Here is a 21109-nt window from a genome sequence, read left to right on the forward strand (position 1 = left end):
TCAGGGTGCATTTGTTCAACAGGAAGGTGTCTGTTAGTCAGAAGCAGCTGACAGCAGGAGATACATTGAGGAATGCTGGAATAGGCTACTACAGGAGGATTTAATCAAGTTGTGTGATTCCACTCCATTATAACCCCTTGTTAAGAGACAGTAGACCAGTGTTTGGATTGTGTTAGACTCGGTTCTCTTGATTTCTCTAGTATTGTCCTGTTGGAGAACAGTCTTCCCCTCCTTGATGAAAGATGCTGAAATCTATCAGGAGCAAGGAGCTGTAGAAGTGCCAGGCAGTATTTGTGTACCTCTAGATGCTGGCTGCCCACTTTCTCAGAATCAACTACTAATCCTTCTCCAGAGGTTTTTAAGTTTGTTTGTTGTTAGGGTGGCCTATGTGCCGGCACAAAGCTGGGCAGATGAACTCCTTCCCATAGCAACGATGGAGATTGCTGTGTGATCAGCATTACAATCTCTGTATTTTTAGTCAGGCTGTTTGAGCAGTTGCTTATCACTGGCAGGTGGGCAGAGGTACCACAAATTCAAGTTGTTGCTTAGCCCTCAGTTTGGCAATAGCTGTTTACTTGACATTGATAAATACCACTTCTTAATTAGCTGTCAAACTGTAACTTGTTTGGGCTATGCCATCTCCTCCATTAACATCAGAGCCACAGTATCCCTTAAGTCTAGTCTGCTACCCTCTGTTCATTTTTGTCCCAAAGCAAATGCTTTGGAGAGAGTATTAGAAAAAGACTAGCATGTGTGGTTTTTTTTTTCCTTACATTGTCCAAGTATGTAGTCATCTGTAGCTTAGGGACTTCTGATGCTGGGTTTGTGTGTAGTTAATATCTTTGTAACATTCGCTTCTCACAGAGCAGTAACCCTGTTATGCTATTCCTTTCCTTCCTCACTTTTATGTTTTTCGTATTCATGTCATAGCAGTCAAAGCCTCAGTTTATAAACCCTGTGGAGAGTATCTCCCTCCTTACAGACTACTAGGCCTGCAGAGAGGCCTCTTGGAGTCTTGGTGCCTGTGTTTTTGCTCAGCTGTGTCACCATTCACTGGGAATCTGCAAGGCAGTGAACTTTACACAGGTGTAGTTTTGGCTTTTGAGTATTTAACTACATGCCAAAAATAAATTTGGTGGTTAGACCAAATAGTATACCTTGGCTAGCTGGACAGGGTTGGTTTTCCATGTCAGTCTCTAAGTGTTGCTACTGTGTAGGTACAAGCTGTTCTCCAGTGTGTTTTTAGACTATTAATAGAAATCTGCAACCCATAGGTTGTGCAAGGTCAGGCTGCTATCACCTTGACCCACTTTATTTACTGTGCACAGTAATCTACTCCAGACTGAATTCAGTTGAAATCAATATGATCATGCATGGAATTAGATGCATCTTAGCATGAATAATGTTGTAGACCTGAGCCATTGGAGAATATGAATAATATCAGAGAGGATCTTTTCCTGACAACTTCGATTTACACTGTGAATTAATTTTTTTTGTTTAATGTAAGCTAGGATGTTACTGTTTTACTGCATCCTAAGTAGTGTGGAAAAACACACTAAATCCACTTTCAGTTGCATGTGTGCTAAGCAACTATAATTTTAATGCTCTCCCTCTGTATGACCTCAATGTCATTGCTTTATTTATATCATTTATGGACTCAGCATTTATACATTTTTAAGACTTAGATTCTAACTGCTTTGAAAAAACTTGTTTCAAAATTATTTTTGCAATCAATTATCATTTGAGTATTAGTTTGATTATATTGTTGCTAAATGTTTACAAAGCATTTCTGAAAAACAGATCTGGTAGATTGTTTCTTCTCATCTTTACCTGAAATAAGGTGGTGTACCGCATACTTATCCATATCTTGATATCTGTGTGTGTGTGTGTGTGTGTATATATATATATATATATATATATATATATGTAAAACCCCATATTCTTCTCATGTAGCTTACTGTATTTTATCATACCTGTGAGTATAGGCTGGCAGGAGATTAGACTTACATTCCCAGAAGGAAATAGCTTACCTGGTCCAGTTCCTGCTGGGACTGCAAAGTATCATTAGTTGCTGAATCTTTGCATTATAATTTGAAGTGCTAAAATGAACCCTGGACTACTGATACATAATACAATGCATTTAATCTCTGTCTGAAAAAATGATACCCTCTCCTTTGAATAAATAAGTCTTTGTAATTAACAGTGCTTCATTGGCATTATTGCCATGTATTTTTTGCAAGTAAATCTTTAAATTTTGTTTCAAAGACTCTTAATAATTTTTTTCTTGTTTTCTAGGAGGTGCAAAATGGAAGGTTGTTTAGGCTTCTAGCAAAATTGGGAACAATCAATGAGAGGCCAGAGTAAGAAAACTTGTTTTTGTGGTTATAGTATGTAAAACACAGTTTGCAATGCGCTTTCTTCCTTCATAAATTTAAGCTAAATTTTTCCCCCCATATTTGCCCATGGAGAAATGAATATTTAAGAAGCCTTGAGAAAAAATAGATAAGCAACTTTGACCAAAACTTTAAATAGGCAGGAGAAGGCTACAAGTTGTTTCCTTGTATTTAGTGTGGTTTATCTTGTGAGTGGCAGTAGTTTTGGAGGAAATCCATTGCTTGCTTTTACTGAAGCAAAGGATGTAGATACTGGTTTTCGGCTAGTGAGTTTTCACCTTTTTTTTTATTGACTAACTACATGAAAATGAAGTGTTCATTTTCTGTTTTCCATCCCTCTGCATAAACTTAGAGTTATGTTTATAATGCAGGTTTCTACATGTGTTTTATGTGATAAATGTATTGCAGATAATTTTTGCTTTCTTCCACTATTTTTGGTGGCTCTTGGAAGGCATTAGCTTTAGGCGCTCAAGCAGCTGAGAAAGTTTTGTATAGGTTATCTTCTGTTTGTGGTGGGGGGACTAATTTAATTGCAATTTATAGCAGGAGATTAGCTATGCAAGACTACTCAGCTGAGATCAAATTGTCATTTATATCTGTGGGGTTTGATTTTACTTAACTTACTGAGCTTTGATATGAGAATTTGTTTTTCACTAGGTTTCAGAAGGACCCAACGTGGTCAGAAACTGGAGACAGGTATTTACTAAAGCTCTTTCGAGATCACCTTTTCCATCAGGTGACAGAAGCGGGTACTCCTTGGATTGACCTCAGTCACATTATCTCATGTCTTAACAAGGTACACTGTACTTCAGTTAGCTTTTACACATTTGATTGGGTTAGCTTTCTTTGAAAGAGTATTCCACTGAAAAGCAAGTTGGCACTGGAAGGTTAATGCCATTGGCTTAGCTGGTGGCTGTTTTCCCCATTTTGGATTAAAACCATGTATTCTCTAAGCTAATATTCCAACATCTATGAATAATTTAAATAAAACTAGTACATGATATTAAAAATTTGTTAATATAGCGTGAGATACAATATTAACTTTTCATCCTAGAATGCATTGATTACTGTGGATAAGCAATGCTGGTCCCTTTATGCTACTCTGGTCTTTCAACACAGCATAAAGGATCCATAATACTCCTTTAACTGGGGGTGGTTTCTGTTGGTAGTTATCACAAAGGATGGTCATAAGGCAAGATCCGTTCCTAAATTGTGCTGACTTAAGTAGGTGGCAGGAGGGAAACGGAAATTTGTGCAAAATCCTTGCCATCAGGACAGTGCTATAAAATTTCTGTGACTTAAAATGCTACGTCCACTTCCGTAATAGCTTCCCTAGTCTCTCCAGCCCTTTGTTTTCCAAGGCTGACTTAACAAAGCTATTTGCAGTTTTCTAAGAGCTGCACCAGTAGCAGAATTTTATCCGAGCACTCTCATGATTAATAGCAAGAGATGTGTGAGAAACCACGAGATCTTCAGTAGATGAAGAACTCGTCTTGCTCCATAAATTAAAAAGTATGTGAGCTGATTAAATTTTTTATTAGTAGATCAGCTTTCAACTTATTTTACATTGTTTTGCCAAACTTCAATAATCCATGAGAGATTAAGATGCTGCAGCTTTTTTGTTGTTGCTTTTGTAGCTGCTTGGTAGTTTGACTTGCTCTGTAGAGAATGGTGATGCAGACACTGACAATACACAGTTTTAGTGCCCAATATATTCTTTTCTAGGACTAGGATAGCCAACTTTCTCCTTCAAGAGAAGTGGAATGTGTTCAGATCCTTTGATGTGTAATAACTGTACAGTTAAATATCTTTCTAAAATTGTCAGGGTTTCTAACCTCCTATTAGACCACTGCTGTGCATTTTTTAACCTCCTTTTTATCTTTCTGGTTGGTGTCTGTAATCACTTTAAAAAGGACATTAAAGGGATTGAGGCTAAATCAAAAAGAAAGCATGTTGACATTCAAGTAGGCATTGAAATGCCATCATGATTTGAAAGCAGTGACTCATACAGTACTGTAGCAAGAGGGGACAGTCCTGAATTCATAGGTCAGGTAAGAGACAATGTCAAAGAATGCCTTGTTCTATAAATGTTCATGGCTTACCTTTTCAAACAGAGACTCTTCTCTTCTGTGGTTGTGGGCTCAGCACACAAAAAATGTAAGGCTTACAGAACTCTGCTTTGGAAATACACTCTAAGAATCACTTCAGAAGCTGTAGAAGTACTAGTGGAAGTTATATGGACTTTACTGGTACTTGCCAAACATATTCCTTTTGAAAAGCTATTCTGTTGTTAAAAAAAAAAAACAACCAGCAAACTTTCCTTTTCAATGTGGTGTTTTGAGCATCTTTTCAGCTGAGGATATTGTTTTATGCACCCACAGGGGGAAAGAAAGCCATAAATATTGATGTTTGTAATTAGAAGTGTGGCTTTCTTAATACAGATCTTCCATTAGGAAGACCTTCCATTAAGGTAATTAATTGATTTGTTGTATGATGCTAATGGGAATGAACAGTGGACAATATTTCACAAACACCTTAATTGTATTAGTATTTGTAATGGATGTTGGAAGACACTGATGGTTTTATCCTACTGTACAAAAATTAGAAGCTAATTGGCTTGCTTTCAGCCTTCTGAAACCATTCACAAAGCAGCAGCTTTAAAATGTAGTGTTTCCAGTTTTTAAGGTTACACTCAAAACATTACTTTAGAAGAGAAATACAAGAAATTGCTAACTTGCTGTGTTGCTCCAGACAGCAGCTAGTGGAACATCTCTGTGACAAATTTCATTGTTTTTCTATTCAGTACAATATTATAATTGTAGTATAATTATATTACATTTATATTACATTTAAACCTGCTGGGGTTGTATTTCCAAAGAATGGATTGGTATTGTCATATCTCACTTGTCTCTGCCCCACCTCTTGTATTGGAATAAGAAAGACTGTGGTGGAACTATCAAAATACTGACTAAAACAAAACTACAAAAGTTCTGTATAAAAGAGTCTTGACAGTTCTGTATTGATGAACATTTCTTGCAAAGTGAGAAGAACATAAGAAACAGTGATGTAATGGGCTTCAGCATGTAAAGCAGGATATTTCTCTGTTAAAAATTAGGATCTAATGGAATATAAAAAAAGTGCATATTGAATTTGAGAAGTCAGAACAAACCATGAGAAGAAATGTGGAACAAACATTGATCTTCAACTCCCAATTATTCATTTGGTTATAGATTATACCAAAGTAATTTTTTCTTTCTAAGGGGTTAAATGTACCATACAGCGTAGTTTGTTTCCAGTACTGCCAAAAATGTGAGGATTGGGTTTCTACCAGTTTTCAGGCTACCTGGGGCTGATCCATCCATTATCTCATTTTGGAGTGGACAAGAAGTAAATTACTTACCCTATGTTTAGGTTTGTAGATCATATGTGCAAATGTAATGTCAAATTTAGTTTTGTTCTTCAGGAAGTACATGAAAATTTTGCCAGGTTTCTGCACAGGGAAGTATAGCATTATAGGATTACTAGCTTTGTGGAAGGGGAAGGAAACAATGGTAATCTAGTCCTAAGGTCTGGAATGTCCATCAGGTTAAGACCAAAATGTCTCGATTTTTTGGCGAGGATGTTGTTGTGGTGCGATTCAGATTCTTCCTTTGTGTCCTGTTAGTGGATTTGAACTGCGCCATAACAATGTGCTTGCCAAGAAATTGATTGCTTTTGTTGTTGGGGAAATGTTTTGTCATTTCTTTCACACTTCTTTTATTTTATCTTTTGCATTCTTGTTACAGTTAGATGCTGGTGTGCCAGAAAAAATAAGCCTCATTTCCAGAGATGAGAAGAGTGTACTTGTGGTAACTTACAGCGATTTAAAACGCTGCTTTGAAAATACTTTTCAAGAACTGATTGCAGCCGCAAATGGTCAGTTGTAGTATTTGCTGAAAGCATGCAGGACATTGCTGAGGAACTTAACCTATAGCAAATTGCACTACAGCTGAATTGTTGTTGTCATCTCATTTCACATTTGGGAAACAAACAGGAGATGAGCAAAGCTGCTTGCACTTCAGTCAGGTACACTGTTACTTGAAGGGAAGAATGTTTCACTTATCCTAGAGCTAAGGCTGCCATTGGAGGCTTTATCTGTGAAGAATTTATTTTAGATTAAGGAACACATCAGGTGCATGATGTTCCTACTTTTATTTTTTCCACTTGTATATGCACTAATTTTAATTTTTTAAGACTTTTCTGATCTCTGAAGTTTTGCCACATTGTATACTTAAGGGAAACTCTTTGCAAGGACATTTCTGGGATACATTTTTGTCACTGAGGATATAGCAAAATTTATTCATTTTTGATATTATTTGCACCCAGAATAGCATAAAGGACCAGGTAAATAATTTAATAGAAATTGTGTTCTATTAATGACCTTTTAGTTCGTAACCTCTGTAAAAGTGTGTTGTATGCAAGCTCTGTATGCCACCCACTGTTAGCTCAAAGAAATGTGAGAAGAAACAACTTTTTAAAACCAGTCAAGTGAAGTATTGGTGAATTGACTAAAAAGGAAAGAAAGTCCCCTGTCATTTGATTTAAACCTTGTCTAAGCGAAGTGACGAAAACAGCATAATGGGAAACATCTTTAGTTTAAGGAGCATATCAAACTTGCTCTAAACACAACCAGCGCCTTTTAAAAACTGTTTGTACATTTTCCTGGTAGTCAGAAGCATTTACATTTATGCAATTTTTTTAATAGATTTTTTTTTTAAAGAAATTGTTTAAATGCCTGAAGTTTCAGGAGTGTATTACTTTAGGTTATTTACAGTATAATTTTTGTATAAAGTTCTGTTCTTTGAACCACAGCTTTATTATGGTACGCTACACTGGATACAGATACAAAGACACTGTTAAAAGAAGATTAACTAAACACAGCAGTTGTCTGGCATCAAGAGCTTTTCAAGTTTTACGGCCTGAATCTGGAGGGATAATGATCTGCTGTGCCTTTGCAGTCACTGCTTAGCCCAAAGTAATATTACTTTTGCTAATACTCAACACATGAATATTCCTGAAGTAATTCAGTCTCAAAAGTCTGGAATTTTGCTCCTCAATTACCTTTCTAATTTTTGGACATGCAGTTGTCTCCAAACTTGGGTATTCATGGGATTTCTAGTTAAACACCTACACTTTGATACTGAAGACTGCCAAACATGTAGGAATTTCCTTTCTTAAAGCAGTAGTGAAGACTGTATCTATCCTTTCCCAGCACTGAATGTTTTAATAGCACTGGGTGCTCACCATGAAGAAAATGTGGAAACTCAAAAGGTCAGGACAGACTCTAAGCACTTGCAACTGATGTTACTGACATCAATTTTAATGATTCTCAATATTTGTAGTTTTCAGAGAAGTTTTTAATATTTCTCTGTCCACTTTTATAAGCTTTAAAATGATTCTCCGCCTTGAGACTTGCATCAAGAAAAAAGCAACTCTCTTCACATCGAAAGCTTTGAAGACTAGGGACATGCTTTACACATTTTAGAAAATGTGGTTGAATCCACATTAAGTAGCATCAGTTGTTGAGTTTAAAAATCAATTATTGTTGCAATTTTCAAAGAAACATAATGTTTAATATTCAAACGATAACAGTTGCCAGAATGTTCTTTTTAATATAAAAGGAACAGGAACTTTGAAAAGTGAACATGCAGAACAGTCTTTTATCATTAGCTCATGTATTTGAGGAAGAGCAGCTGTCTTTTCTATGTTTTTTGACAAATCATATTGTAATTCTTTTGTACAAAAAAAGAAGTACTTGTATTCTAGAAGAAATATGGAATGCTTAATTTATAAGCGGGCTGAGGTTTTTTCCAGTGTTGTTTTCTTTGAAAATGAAAGGGGATCATCTGTTCAGTTGTGGGGTTTGGGAACCTTTGAAAATTTAATTTGTGGACCAATATTTTGTGGAAGTGTAAGGCAGGGGTAAAATAGGGCTTGAATTCTCATCCTTTTTAGACCAGCACACCCTCTGCAAGACATGTCTAAATTGCAAACCTGTATGTATTTGCATAATGTCAGTTTGCTTCAGCCCCTAGTAACCTCAGGACTTGGTTTAAAAATAAAAAGGTAGACAGCTAATAAGTTTTCATACATAATGTCAGCCAGAAAATATTTGGTGTCAGGTAATACATAAAATTAAAAAGAAGTTGAGCTTTGTTTTCTATTTATTTTATTTGGTCGTATTTGGGAATAATTTGAACAGTCTGAAGTTCAGCTTGGGTGTTTTTTTTTTGGGGAGAGCCCTTCTTCCCCATTTTAATTCCATTTAGAAGGTTGTCCTAAAGTTGTAGTTTGATCCATTCATAGGAAGAACTGTGTATCTGTATTTAAAAGAAGAGTCACCAGGATGTGCCCTCCCAGATGGGAAATTTATTTCTGACCTTCCTATTTTTTACAGCTAAAAGCACAGAAGGGACAACCTTTGAAATCATCTGATGTTGGTCATTTTAATTTTTGTACCTGTTTTAAATTTTGTTGCTGTATTTACTATATTGTAAATATTTTGTTGAGGGTACCTATGTATTTTTGATTTGCCCTTGTTTCAGTAATTCAGGTGTCAACTGCTTCCCCTAAAAAGCACCAGTATGTTAAGTTCTATTGTCATGATCCCAATATGTGTTACTCATCTTTAATCCTGTTTTCATTGTTCATGTGTACAGCAGTATTTTTAATAAAGAATACCAGAAATAATGTGGCCTTATTTTGACATTGTGAAGCTCTGAGGTTGGGTCCAGGGCACTTCAACTTTGGTGGTGGAATTTTATTTCATTTGTCTCGTACATCTTTTGTATTCATTCTGTCTGCAATGCAGAGTTTTAACAAACAGGAGTCACGAATTGTGTTTAGTGCTTGCCACTTAGAGTGTATCAAATGTCCTAAAACTGAGAGATACTGTTCACTAGAAGTGTATTAATGCATATTTCTGTAACTCCCAAGTCAAATCCCATCTGCTTCGGTTTGATCAGGTCTGCTTTCCTCGATAAGCCCTACTTTTGAAAACTCTGCTCAAGTACCCTTACTTTCATGTTTTTTGAGCTTTTTTTGCTCAGAAACAAAGTGTATTAATTTCTCTGAGAATTTGCACATGGAGTCACAATAACTTCTTTTCACAGAATTCTTTTCTACATTTTTAACCAGCAAAGGTTTGATGATTTGCTGGTCGGATAGAGTCCCCTATATCCATCCAATGCTGACCATGCTTATGGAAGATGTAATTTTATGTAATATATTGTGTATTGTCAATAGTCCTTGCACATATTTAACATTATCACTGAAATTGCAGTGTTTTAGGAATGCTATTATATAAGCTACATTTTTTGATTGATGCACATATCCAGTCTCCAGTTTCCTCCTTAGTAATATGCAGCAACAGCTACACAACTCCAGCAGTTGATGATCCCATTCTGCTTTCCCAGAGAAAGCTTCATCTCCACTTCCAGCATTTGGAGAGCCCCTCAGATTGAATGCTGTTTAGCAGAGAGCACTTGATTGAACATCTCTCTGGAGGCAACATCCTCAGCTTCAGATGGATGGGGTGGGGATTCTCTGAAGAAAAGAGTCTCTCTGCAGACCTAAGGTTCTGCCTCCTGTCACAGTAGCTTCAGAACAGGCTTTGGTGAGGACACCTTAGCTCTGTTTGCTATCCTTTTCTCTGGTGTGCATCTTCTAATTGCTGAAGAAACCAGGAATGGTGGGTGGTTAGATGGATGTTTGTCTTCCCCCACCATGAAACCTTTCCTCTCCCAGAGGCTGGGTTGAATTTTTGTCTCTAGACAGCAGTAAGCTCTTCCTAAGTATGCTGAACCTAGGGAATGTCACCCACACAGGGAGCAGTGACAGGTGTCTGTCACTGTAGCTGGTTTGCTGTGTGGGAAATGTGCCTTCCTTCTGTGTGATTATTCCATGTTCTCCTTTGCTCAGAAAATCAGCCTGTGGGATGGATGTGTGCCAGATGTTTGTGCTGCACAGTGCTGACTTGTGTGCCACAGCAGTCTTTGACACTGGCAGAACTCTATTTTTTTTTTCAAAAGCAAACTTTATTATATTAATTTAGTAGTCAAACACATTATATAAAGACAGAAAATGCAAGACAAAAGAGGAGTTCTTCACATCTGAAGACACTTGAGGGTTCATACAAAAGTAATCTTTTGTAGTCCAGTTTTCTTAAATATTTATGCATAAAAGCATATTTATATATTTACACTGTGCAAACACATCCTTTGAGATGCATCATCCTGTAACTATTCTTGCTCAGTTCTAGTAACAAAAGAGTACTGAAATTTTGTCTTGATCAAGGTCAAATATACTTTACTAACAAGAGACAGTGCTATAGATACTTAAAACTGATGATCTCTTGTGCAGAGATACTTAGCTCAGAAGTAGTGGTACATATTTATTTTGCTTGAATATCAAAGATCGTTTTTATTTATAAATATGCAAAAGGTCATTTGCTTTAAGTCTGTTAGTGGGTTACATTCACAGCTGAATTCTGAGAGAGCAAGAGATCATATAACATGTAGCATTCAAGGTAATACATATTTTAGTGGACCACAATAAGCTGACATTGGGCTGTAATTGAGTTGGCAGATATCAGTGCTGCTGTGTTAAATGTCCAACTCCCATTTCCATACTGCATTCAAAGGTGAAAGGGAATGGGTGCATCCTAATGCTTCTTGAGCAAAGAACACTCATGACCTTTCTGAGATGCTATACAAAATCTGCTGTAAATGAATGATACATTTTTATTCCTGTACGTACTGGTAACTTAACATGGAAATTTAGGTGTCTTCATAAAAAAGCTGCCCTAACTTTACAGATTGCCTTGTAATTTCTAATTAATCTCTTCAAACTCTCTAGTGATCAATTAAAGTTTGTGCAGTCTAGTAGCCATTCTATCTTTTCAGACATATTCCCATATATAAAATATAATCAGTGCAGTGTTAGAAGGTCCGTGAGGTTTTGTGGACAGAGCTTGGCTTGAACCTATCTGCCTTGTGGTTTGGTTCCAGTGTGTGCGTGTCAGCTTATGACAAAGTGCAAAACTTCAATATTTACTGGATTTCAACAGGGTTGTCCAAACTGAATTGGTATGTATTCCCTGTTGTTACAGCCCTGGATCTGGTCGTAGTTCTCCTCTATCCTTGCCAATTGTGTTTAGCAACGCATTTTAAATTCTTGCCTTGTAAGGCTCCCTACTGCGTCTGCCATCTGGAGCAGTAAGATCCATATAATGCCCCATCCCCAATTAGCTTATTCAGCTTCCCCATAGCACCAGCCCTCCACAAGTTTCTCAAAGTAGTTTTCATTAAAAATATAGTTTGTGGTCTGTTTCCAGTTTCTATCTTCTTGAAGGCTCCTTTATTTTCTAGCACAACACATACCCCAGACGTGGGATGCGAATATGTCAGTGCCTGGTGCAGATTGCTGGCTCTCTAGAGCTCCCAGCTGCCTCTCCCAGTCAGGACAGAAGTGAGTCTGAGCAGAGGCTGTAATAATGGCCTTCCAGGTTTTCCTGGATGCAGAAGCACTCAGCATTTTTAGCGAAAGCTATTGGTGTTGAGCATTTGGGAAAGTCAAGGTTTAAGCAATAATATTTTGCTCTATTTTGAATACATGTGCTGCAGTCTGTAGAAAAGCAGATCTCTGGGATTAAGCCAATGATAAATTCTCAAGTTTTATGATAATGGAAATAATTTGGATGAGAGTTTTTAAGCTGACAGTGTTTCCCGAGAACCTCTGTGTTTACTTGGCCTAGATGTACTTAAACGGGTGGCTGAGAATAATGGACAACAGAGTTGTAGTCAGGAGGAGGAGAGCGGATGGCAATCATTTTCTCCAGCATCGCATAACCACAGGTGTGTCTTCGCTTGGCGTCACTGAGCTGGTCACAGCTGAAACTGCAGAAGCTTCTTGGCTTGGTTACTCCAGAAAGCACTGACTCCTTGCTCCTGCTGGCACCTTTAATGCTGTAATAGAGCAGTGTCATTGTGAGCTTTCTTACTATGAAAAGATTTTGGTTTAGTAACGAGCAAAGCTAGGTCACAAGTTAATTCTTACACGGTGAGAGGGGCACTGATGCAGATGGACTTACTCAGAGGGAGTGCAGAACAGAGGAGTGAAGGAGCCCTCCTGTGTTCCCTGTGAGTCCCTTTAAACAGAGGTGCTGGGAGTGCACATCACTGTTAAAAGTGTTCATGCACTCTATCAGTCTTGCTGCTTGGGGGAGTACTGGACTGCTCAGCCTAAGCTCGAATTGTTCATTTGTGGCAGGTGCTGGGGAGTGAGACTTTATTGCAGGGTCACGTAGTGGGGAGTGTCTGGCAGCTCTGCTGTGGTGAGGCAGTGTATCCCCATACCTAAATGTTCCTTCCTAAGGGAACAGGGGTTTTTCAGCAGGACTGAAGTGGTGGAAGGTCTCAAACCTTGAGGCAAAAGTAGAAAACTGCTAGTGTAGATGTTCCCGAAGCCTAATTCTGGGATAAATTTCTAATACAAATGGCTGATGTTTGTGAGGAAGGGCATGAGGTCTGGCTATCTGCTGTTTTTTGGCTTTTGGCAGCTGCCATGAACTGCTGGTTTGAATTAGAATTTTCCTGTCCCTTAAAAGGACCAGTTATCCTGTAGGCTGCCATTTATAAGATGCCCTTTACTAAGAGGGGTTAAATGTCTTCTGGGCAAAGCCACTTTTAGAGGCACTGTTAGCCTTTTGGCACTTTCTCACCCATATTCAGAGATTGCAGTGCTTCAAATAGCTCTTTCAGTAATGAAAATCAGGGCAAAGAGAATTTTTACACCATTGAACTTGAATACCAAAGATTTATCTGTAGACAAAGGACTAGCCAGAGCAGTTTTCCATCACTGTTTACATGTGAAATCCTAAAGTAAACATGTTGGACCACAGTGTCTAAAATTGTATTTCCTCCCTGTATTTTTATAAGTTCATGGACAATCCACTCTTCATTTATAAGGTCAGAAACGTTGGCAGCCCTAGCCTTGAATTCCAAAGAAGACATTGAGAGAGCATCTGTTGAGGCTTGCAGAGCCCAGGGTTTTGCTTTTCATTTTACTTTGCATTGTTAGTTCTTTAAGTTAACTACAGAACTAGTGGCACAGGACCATTACAAGTTCCTCTTAGAGGTCACAGTTTCTCAAATTCTTAACTCAGAAGCCTGTGTGGTTTTTTAAGGAGTGTGGTGTCTGTCTCTTCTTCTTACTGTAGGAAATTGGAAGGTCTCCCTAAGAAGACCACCCCATTACATTTATCAGTAGATGAATGGAGCTCCTGAGGAGGAGCCCTTGAGATGAGGATTGCAGATGCATCCCATATTTTTATACTGCATCTGTTGGCAGATGGAGAACTACTTGCCTTGGGATAAATTCCATAACTATGACAAGATTAGTCACAGATGCAATGGACTTCTTGTGATGGGTTTAAAGAGAAATGCCTCTGTGATTTACATTGTAATTGTGAGCCTTCAGGAGCTGGCAAAAGTGGAGTGTGCATGACAAGTTGTGAGTCTTAAAAACTGTCATACTTTGATCCTTTCACCATCATCAGGCTTTTGTATCCTGAGATTTTTCTTGTGAGCTAGACTTGGCTTCTGCTTTAATAAACCTTTTTACCAGAAGAGCTGCGTCTATTAATTTTATCTGGAGTGCACTGCTGTACCTGGGCATGCATTCCCACAAAAAACTTTGAGGGAGCTCAAGGGGTTTTGGCATCTGTAGTCAGGCTTCATTTTGAGTCTGAGTTTACAGTCAGTAAAGGCTTCTGTAGCTGTGGACTATCTTCTTGCCAATCTAGGAATGTAAATTGGAAACTGTGTTTAGTTGGTCTTTAATTGCGATTGTTTGTTGGAGGAAATGGCCACTGGTTTTTTGCCATGTTCAGGACCAGAGTGAGGTTAGAGGCTGGCTGCAGCTCTTGAGACACTTGTTCCAGCTCACAGGAGGTGGAATTCTTGCTGTTTTTCTGGCTCTGTAATTTACACTGACTCAAGGGTTTGCCTCAGCCCAAGGATTTTGGCTTACTTGTGTTGGGCTTTTTCACCACTACTGAAAAGCTAGAAAAGGGTTGCACTCAGGATCCTTTCTTCCTGCAAAGGAGCACAGTTCAGAAAACTGCCCCCAAACCTTTCTACCCGGCTCTTTTACCTGAGGCCTTATATTAACAAAAACTCACTTCTCTTCCTGCTGCTTAGAATATCATTTTTCACCTCAGTGGCATTAGCAAGTCCAATACACGTTGCAACCATTTCTGTTTCTTGCTCCTGGCCACCACCTGGGCCTAAGGAGCTCACCAGGGTTTAGGCTGATGCTCTTTCCTATAGTGAAACCAAGGATGAGCTGTGGCATTAGTGCCTTTCCCTAGGCAGGAGAAGTGGAAGCCCAAGAGGAGGCACCTTGCCAGGGTCAGTGGGGTGCCCCTGCACTGTCAGGTTGGCTCCCTGCTCTCTTCTGCCCTTGGCCTGGCAAGCACTGCTGCACATGCTGGCCCTCTCCTGCAGTCAGTTTTCTCTGAAATAAACCCTGGGAGTGCTTCTGGAGACAGGCAGGGTGCTCTGGGTTTGGCTTCTACCACACTATGCTGTTCTTCGGCTCTGCCCAATCTGACTCTTCCAAGGCTTTGTTACAGCGAAGAGATGTAACCACCATAGGCAAGCTGCTGCCAAAGGAAGGTGAAACTCTTCCTCACCCTGGTGCTGGCACCAGCTGCCCTGACAGTGAGCTGCTACTGCTCACTCAGACACTGTTCTGACAATCTGGCAACCTGAATCAGCTCCCTGCAAGAAAAGCCAAGCTGAAATGTCAGGATGCCTGCAATGCAAGTGAAGAAGCAGGAATGTACATCTGCTTAGATCAGTTTCCATGTCTCAAACCCTTCCAGGCTCCACCTTGCTCAGTACAAATTTTAGGGGTATTTATTTACTGTTCCAATTAATTTTAAGTAAAGGATGCTTAGCTAAGATGCTACCACTTTTAGGAATGTGTGGTGACTGAAGGGTCGCTGCCTGCATTCACATCCATGAGTGCTTTTTGGCACAGTGCTACAGTACCACTTGTTTAGCTTGCAGGCCAGATGACCTTGTATGATCTCAGTCTACCACTCTGTTTTCCCAAGGATTTACGTTCTAGCAGCCACTGTTCAGTTCAATTTTTTTTTCTTATGCAAGCATTCTTTTTTCTTCTGTATTTGAAGATGCCCCTTAAAGCACTTACAGGGGGATGCTTGGGACACACTCTATGCAAAGAAAAAGGCTTGTCATAAATTTCATTTAGGAAGGTTGCCATGTTGTCTGTGTGGCTGACAGCAGCCTTCAGAAAAACACGGAGAAAAAATGAGTTAAACCACATCTAGAGAACATTGCATCCTTTGGAACCCTGTAATATCCACATACACTCTGTAGTGGCTTCTCCAAAGACAGCCTGCCACAACAGAGCTGAAGTACCATAAAACTGCTCAGGAGCCTATTTTCTGAAAGGTCAAGGCAGGAGAAAGGGTTTCCCAGCATTTGTTCAGAGTGGCTTGTGTTGCCCTGGCTTTGCACGCACGAGCAGCTTTGCCACTGCAGGCTGCTGCCAGCAGCGCGTTCATCCAGGCCGTGCTTTCCAGCCCCGTGAGCGCGTGCTCTCCTACACGTATTTCTGTCCCCACATGTATTTCTGTCCCCACACGTATTTCTGTCCCACACGTATTTCAACCAACGCCCTCTAGGTCACTGGAATTTGTCATGGAGCGAGGCCTCTCTGCCTTGACCGCGCGTTTCAGGCAGCTCTGATTGTTCTTTGAGACAATGCTACACCTCCCAGGCTGCCCAACTGCAAGGCACTGACAAGTTTGGCACTGGCAGGATGGCAGGCTGGCCTTGACCTCCTGCCAGCGTGAGATGAACGATGGGTTGGGTCTGGGCAGTCTCCGGGCTGGCTGAGAGCAGTGAGCTGAAAGCAGGACGCTGCCAGCTTTGCAGCGGCTGGGAGCTGATACAGCGCCGGTGCTGAGAAAATAAACACTTCCCATTTACAGAGAGTTCATGTCAGTGCAACCCATTTCTTAGAGCAGCCCTAGTTCCCTGCTTGGGCAGCTGTCAGGAATTAGGTGGAGGAAGATGGCCAATATATTCAAGTGCTTAAAGGCAGGAAGAGAAGTGAGGCCCTCACATCCATCTATTGTAAAGTTGCCACTTTAGCATCCTGAGCCCATGGGTGTTAAATGGGCCGTGCTTAGCTGAGTCATGGAAAAGAAGGGCAAAAACAAGCACAGGGGGCCTTGTCCCAGCTGGGGTGCCCTTGGGACTTGCAGAAACAACTGCAAATCCTTCGCAGCCACACATTCCTCCTCCCCTATTATTAATGGCTTGTTTCTCACAGTTACCTGCCTCCTACCTCAGTTCAGTGCTCTCTGACACTGGCATTAAATTGAGCATTAGGTGGATCAATAAATGCTAATAAATCATATTGCTGATGTGCATCCAAGGCATTGAGGGTTTTTTGCTTCTTCAAAGACATAGGTGTGGAAGATGATTGACTGCTGATTAAACCAAGCAGGACACCACAGCAAGAGTGTTTGCAGGGACTGGGGCCACCTCAGCTACTTTCACAAGGCATATTTAGCTCAAGGACCTTGAATTCTCCTTTGCCATATAAAACCTGAGAAGAAGGGAATGTAAAATACAGACCCAAAGAGTGTCCGTTTCTGCTTGCTGCCTGTCCATGTGAAGCGTTTCAGTTCTTCTGGAGCCAGCACCATCCCACTGTCTGCTTGATAATCCTTGAAGAAAAAAGAGAGAAAGAGAGATGCAGTCCTGTGAGGTGTTAACTGTATTTTACAAAGGACTCAGTTCCTCTTTGGTCTGATTTCCAGCATCCTTCTGGTCATTGATACTGAGACAGCTCTAGGAGACAGCAGCTCTGTGCACAGCAGCAGTGCACAGGCATTTAATGGTCCCTTTCCAAACCACTCATGCCTTGGGGTGCAGCAGGCAGATAATGTTAGTGCAAATCCAGGGTGCTGGAAGAAAAGTGTCTGCATGCAGTCTGAAGCTCTGGCCAGCCACCTGTTCAACCCTGTGAGGACCACTGTGCCTTTCCCACCTCCTGCTGCTTAATGCCTTCTACTGAGACACTAAAAGCTTGTCCCAGACTCTCGCCCATGCCTGTCCCTACGAGGATTGGGTGTGTGTCCCACTGTTAGACATGGCTCCAGCTTGTCCATCTGCTAACAGGTCTTGTTCCTACTAACCTTGCACACCTACTGGAACTTACCACTTCATGTCAGGGAAGGAATGTTTGCAGCCCATGGCATGGCCAGCAAGGATCTCTGACCCTAAATTGTAGGGAAGGGGGATAACCTCTTGTTGCAAGTACAGCTAATCCTGCACCTTGTATCAGTTAGAGCTGACCAAGCAGTAACCCCCCCATCCTGATTATCCCTGTATAAAGCTGTCACATAAATAACAAGAAATACCTGGCATATCATTTGGCCCAGGGGTCACTTACATTAAATACAAGCGTTTCCTTCATGGGAAGCTCTTCAAATGTCTTTATGCGCTGGGGGGGGTTTATTTTGAAAGTGTTTATGTATCTGTTCAACGAGAGAAGGAGGACAATTTTTGGTGAGTATGAAGTGCACAAGCAGGAAGTGTTGGGTATTTCTCTGTTTTTTTGGGCAGCTCCCAGCTATCTTCAAGGTAGGTCATGCAAAAGGGATTTGTTAACCAGACCCCACCCAAATCTCACTCCCCAGCCCCGGGGTATGCACAGCCGTGCCTCTTACAGTGTCTGAGCCCTGTGACCTGGGCAGGGGCACTCCAAAGAGCCACAGCAGGGAGTGGCTCAGCAACTGGCCACCTGTGGGCTGTCTCTGAGTGTTTTCTTCCACCCAGGTCCAAACTGGGCTATGCAGCAAACTACTACCCCCAACGAACACACACAGTCTTATTCTTGCTTATCTCACCTGACATTTTCAGTGCTTCCACTGCTTGAGCTTGTAACAGGAAAATTTTCATTGCACAAAGCATCAGATGCAGGGGGAGACCCATTTTCTGTTGTAAATATTGTGCTGAGGGGTATGTAGTCTTTACCTTCCTAGATGTAAACAAGAAATAAAAGCCTTATTCCTGGGTCCATGTGGCCAGTTTTCCTTGCCTCAGTGACAGCATGTGGTTGTGACATTAATACCTGCTGGACATTTGCTTGCAGCAGGTCACCCAGCTTTTTCACCAGCTCAGAGAACCGTGGTCTGTCGTTGGGATTGCTCTGCCAGCAGTCCAGCATGATTTGGTAACTGTGAGGACAACAGCAAAGTGAGCACAGGGTGGGGTTACAGCTCCGTTTAATCCAAGGCAGCACAGCAGTCTTGGACATCTTGTCATCGATAGACAGACATAGGGAGGTAACTCCTCAACCTGCTTGGTTTTACAAAGATTCTCTCTAACACCATCGAGGCATCTTCCTAAAAGTAAACCACTAAACTTCCCACAAAAACAGAAAACCTTCATGCAACACCCCAGAAGACAACATCAAAAGGATAATTCAGCCAACCAGTCATACTTCCTTTTTTTCATTCCTAATTAAGCATTAAACCTTTGTATTAAACATCTATTAACTGGCAATGTTTAGGTTAAAGTATCCTAAAGGCATCCTAAGATGACTTATATGGATGTGTCACTTCCTTGTATTGGTAGAGCCAAGCTTTCCTTCCTGCAATAAAATATGTGGAAGAGACAAAAAAAAGCTCTTATCTACTGTCACTAGGATAATAAAATTAGTCAATGGGCAATACTCCCAGATAGGCATGGCTGGCTTGCATCCTTTTCTTCTGCTAGAACTATTTTTTGGTAAGTGTTGCTATTTAGAGCCATGACATAGCACTCGGGAAGGCACCAGGACACCCACACGTACTCGATTTTGCCTCCAGAGGTAAAACACCCTGGACATGTTCATGGTCCTCAATGATTTGTGTCACAGGGTGAATGTTCAGAGTGCTGCATGGGCCTCCCGGGCAAGGTGCTCTGTCCTGACCCACCTTGGTCTCCAGAAAGGTGTTGGCCATGCAGCAGCAGCTTGAGGCTGCACCTGAGGGCAGGGGAGAAGGGAGTGACGGCTGACATGGCAGTGAGGACTCAGACAACCCGGGCGGGGTGGCTGCGGGTCCCCGTCACCTTCCTCTGCCATCAGACACCGTGTACAGGAAAGGGTGGACCCTCCTTACCCGAGTGACTGCAAGGAAGCCTCCACTGCCACTTCCTAAGTCAAGACGATGTTAATAATGTCACATTCCTCCAGCACTTATCTCTGTGCATGTCGGTAAATATTAAACCTAGCAAGGAATGACCTTCCTCCTTCTCCTCCCCCTTCTCCTCCTCCTCCTCCTTGCTCAGCTTCCCTGAGAGCACAGCCCTGGTGGTGCATTGGGCTCAGGCTCTTGTTGCCCCCTACTCTCTGGGAGAGCCAGGGGCCAGGATGGGGGGGGTGTACAAGAAGATACCGATGGAGGATTGGGTTGTTTTTCCTTAGGCTGGCACAGGGTATTTTTAGAGGCTGGAACATCATCTGCAGGGCAGCCCAGGAGGGCAGTGGTACCCAAGGCAAGCAAAGGCATCTTACATCTCCTCGGTCGCTTGCTCTGGGGCTCGCATTCTTGTGCCTTCCTTCAGCCTGCTGCAGAAATCCTCGTCTATTTGTACTCCGGGGTAAGGAGAGGCACCTGGAAGTGACATTGGGAGAACAGATACATGCCTTGAGTGCCTGTAACCTCACTGTGGCCCTATGCCTCTTCCTCAAATTCTCCCTATGGATGTGCATCATCAGGTTGCAGAGCTGGGGGCAGGGAGTGTCCCCCCTGCAGGGTCTGGCCCTGCTGGCTGCCTCAGGCAGGGAATTACAGCTGGATGGGCTCCAAGCCCCAGTCTTTGGAGGAGGGGGCAAGATCAAGACCACAGCTATTGGTGGTGCTTTCCTAGCCTGAACAGAAAAAATGCACATGAATTTAATTTGAACACTATCCCTTGAAAAGCCAAGTCTGATCTTTCTATTGGTTTGGACTACTCCAAAGTCTAGTGAGGACAATATTAAAAAACCCCAAATGCCCCAAATCACCTTGAAAAAAATCAAAATAATTGTTTTAAATGAGGTCACAGTGCATTTGCATTGTTTTTCTGTTTTCTGTGTTTCTCAGATGCAGCCTGATTGTATTGTTGGTATTTTTTTTTCTGTAGACAAAAAAAATTCAGGAAAAGGGAAAACGAAAGGAAAAAAAAAGGGACCTTTCATAGAGTCAGAGAGTCACCAGGTTCAAGGAGCTGGGGCTTTAAGAAAAAAATAGCAGGTATTATGAGGCTGACCATAAAATCACAAGAGTTGGCAGGCTGACCAACAACATGTATTTAAACTAATAAATGATTGATTGTCCTGAGAATTGTATAGTATTGTTTCCTCTGCTGTTTGCCTCTTTTGTCAGCCTCTGTGTTGAACTCAATTAAGATTCTTCTATTCTGACAGTCATTGTTGTTCCCACTCAGTGTACATCTTGTATCCTGCCTTTTCCACATGAAGGAAAGGGGAAAAAAAAGGCTTCACCGGGTTTTAATTTCAGATTGCATGCTCTAGTTCATCATGCGGCATCAGTGCAGATGCTTTTCGCTGTGTCCAGTAGCCTGGGTGAGGGGGGTGCTGGATCC

General features: G+C 41.1%; 2 protein-coding genes across 7 annotated transcripts in view; one reads left to right on the plus strand and one right to left on the minus strand.

Moving 5' to 3' along the window:
- Window positions 1–9122, plus strand: part of PAN3 (poly(A) specific ribonuclease subunit PAN3) — a 79295-nt gene extending 70173 nt beyond the window's left edge. For 4 of the 6 annotated variants that reach the window (XM_059467175.1, XM_059467179.1, XM_059467176.1 and 1 more), the window contains 3 exons: window positions 2296–2360; window positions 3051–3189; window positions 6179–9122. In XM_059467175.1, the coding sequence (XP_059323158.1) occupies window positions 2296–2360; window positions 3051–3189; window positions 6179–6319 (345 nt within the window). In that variant the 3' untranslated portion in view covers window positions 6320–9122. Of the gene's footprint in view, window positions 1–2295; window positions 2361–3050; window positions 3190–4306 lie in introns of all 6 variants that reach the window. The other 2 variants (XM_059467177.1, XM_059467178.1) reach the window with 2 other exon arrangements.
- A 1324-nt stretch (window positions 9123–10446) lies between these two features.
- FLT1 (fms related receptor tyrosine kinase 1) overlaps window positions 10447–21109 on the minus strand; it is a 107673-nt gene continuing 97010 nt past the window's right edge. Inside the window, exons 25-30 of the mRNA XM_059467153.1 lie at window positions 20037–20136; window positions 18609–18714; window positions 18385–18515; window positions 17928–18012; window positions 17108–17199; window positions 10447–12397 (exon numbers count right to left, since the gene is read on the minus strand). Coding sequence (XP_059323136.1) covers window positions 12193–12397; window positions 17108–17199; window positions 17928–18012; window positions 18385–18515; window positions 18609–18714; window positions 20037–20136 — 719 coding nt within the window. The 3' untranslated portion in view covers window positions 10447–12192. The remainder of the gene's footprint in view (window positions 12398–17107; window positions 17200–17927; window positions 18013–18384; window positions 18516–18608; window positions 18715–20036; window positions 20137–21109) is intronic.

This window comes from Ammospiza nelsoni, chromosome 2 (genome assembly GCF_027579445.1).
Source record: "Ammospiza nelsoni isolate bAmmNel1 chromosome 2, bAmmNel1.pri, whole genome shotgun sequence".
NCBI classification, from domain to species: domain Eukaryota; kingdom Metazoa; phylum Chordata; class Aves; order Passeriformes; family Passerellidae; genus Ammospiza; species Ammospiza nelsoni.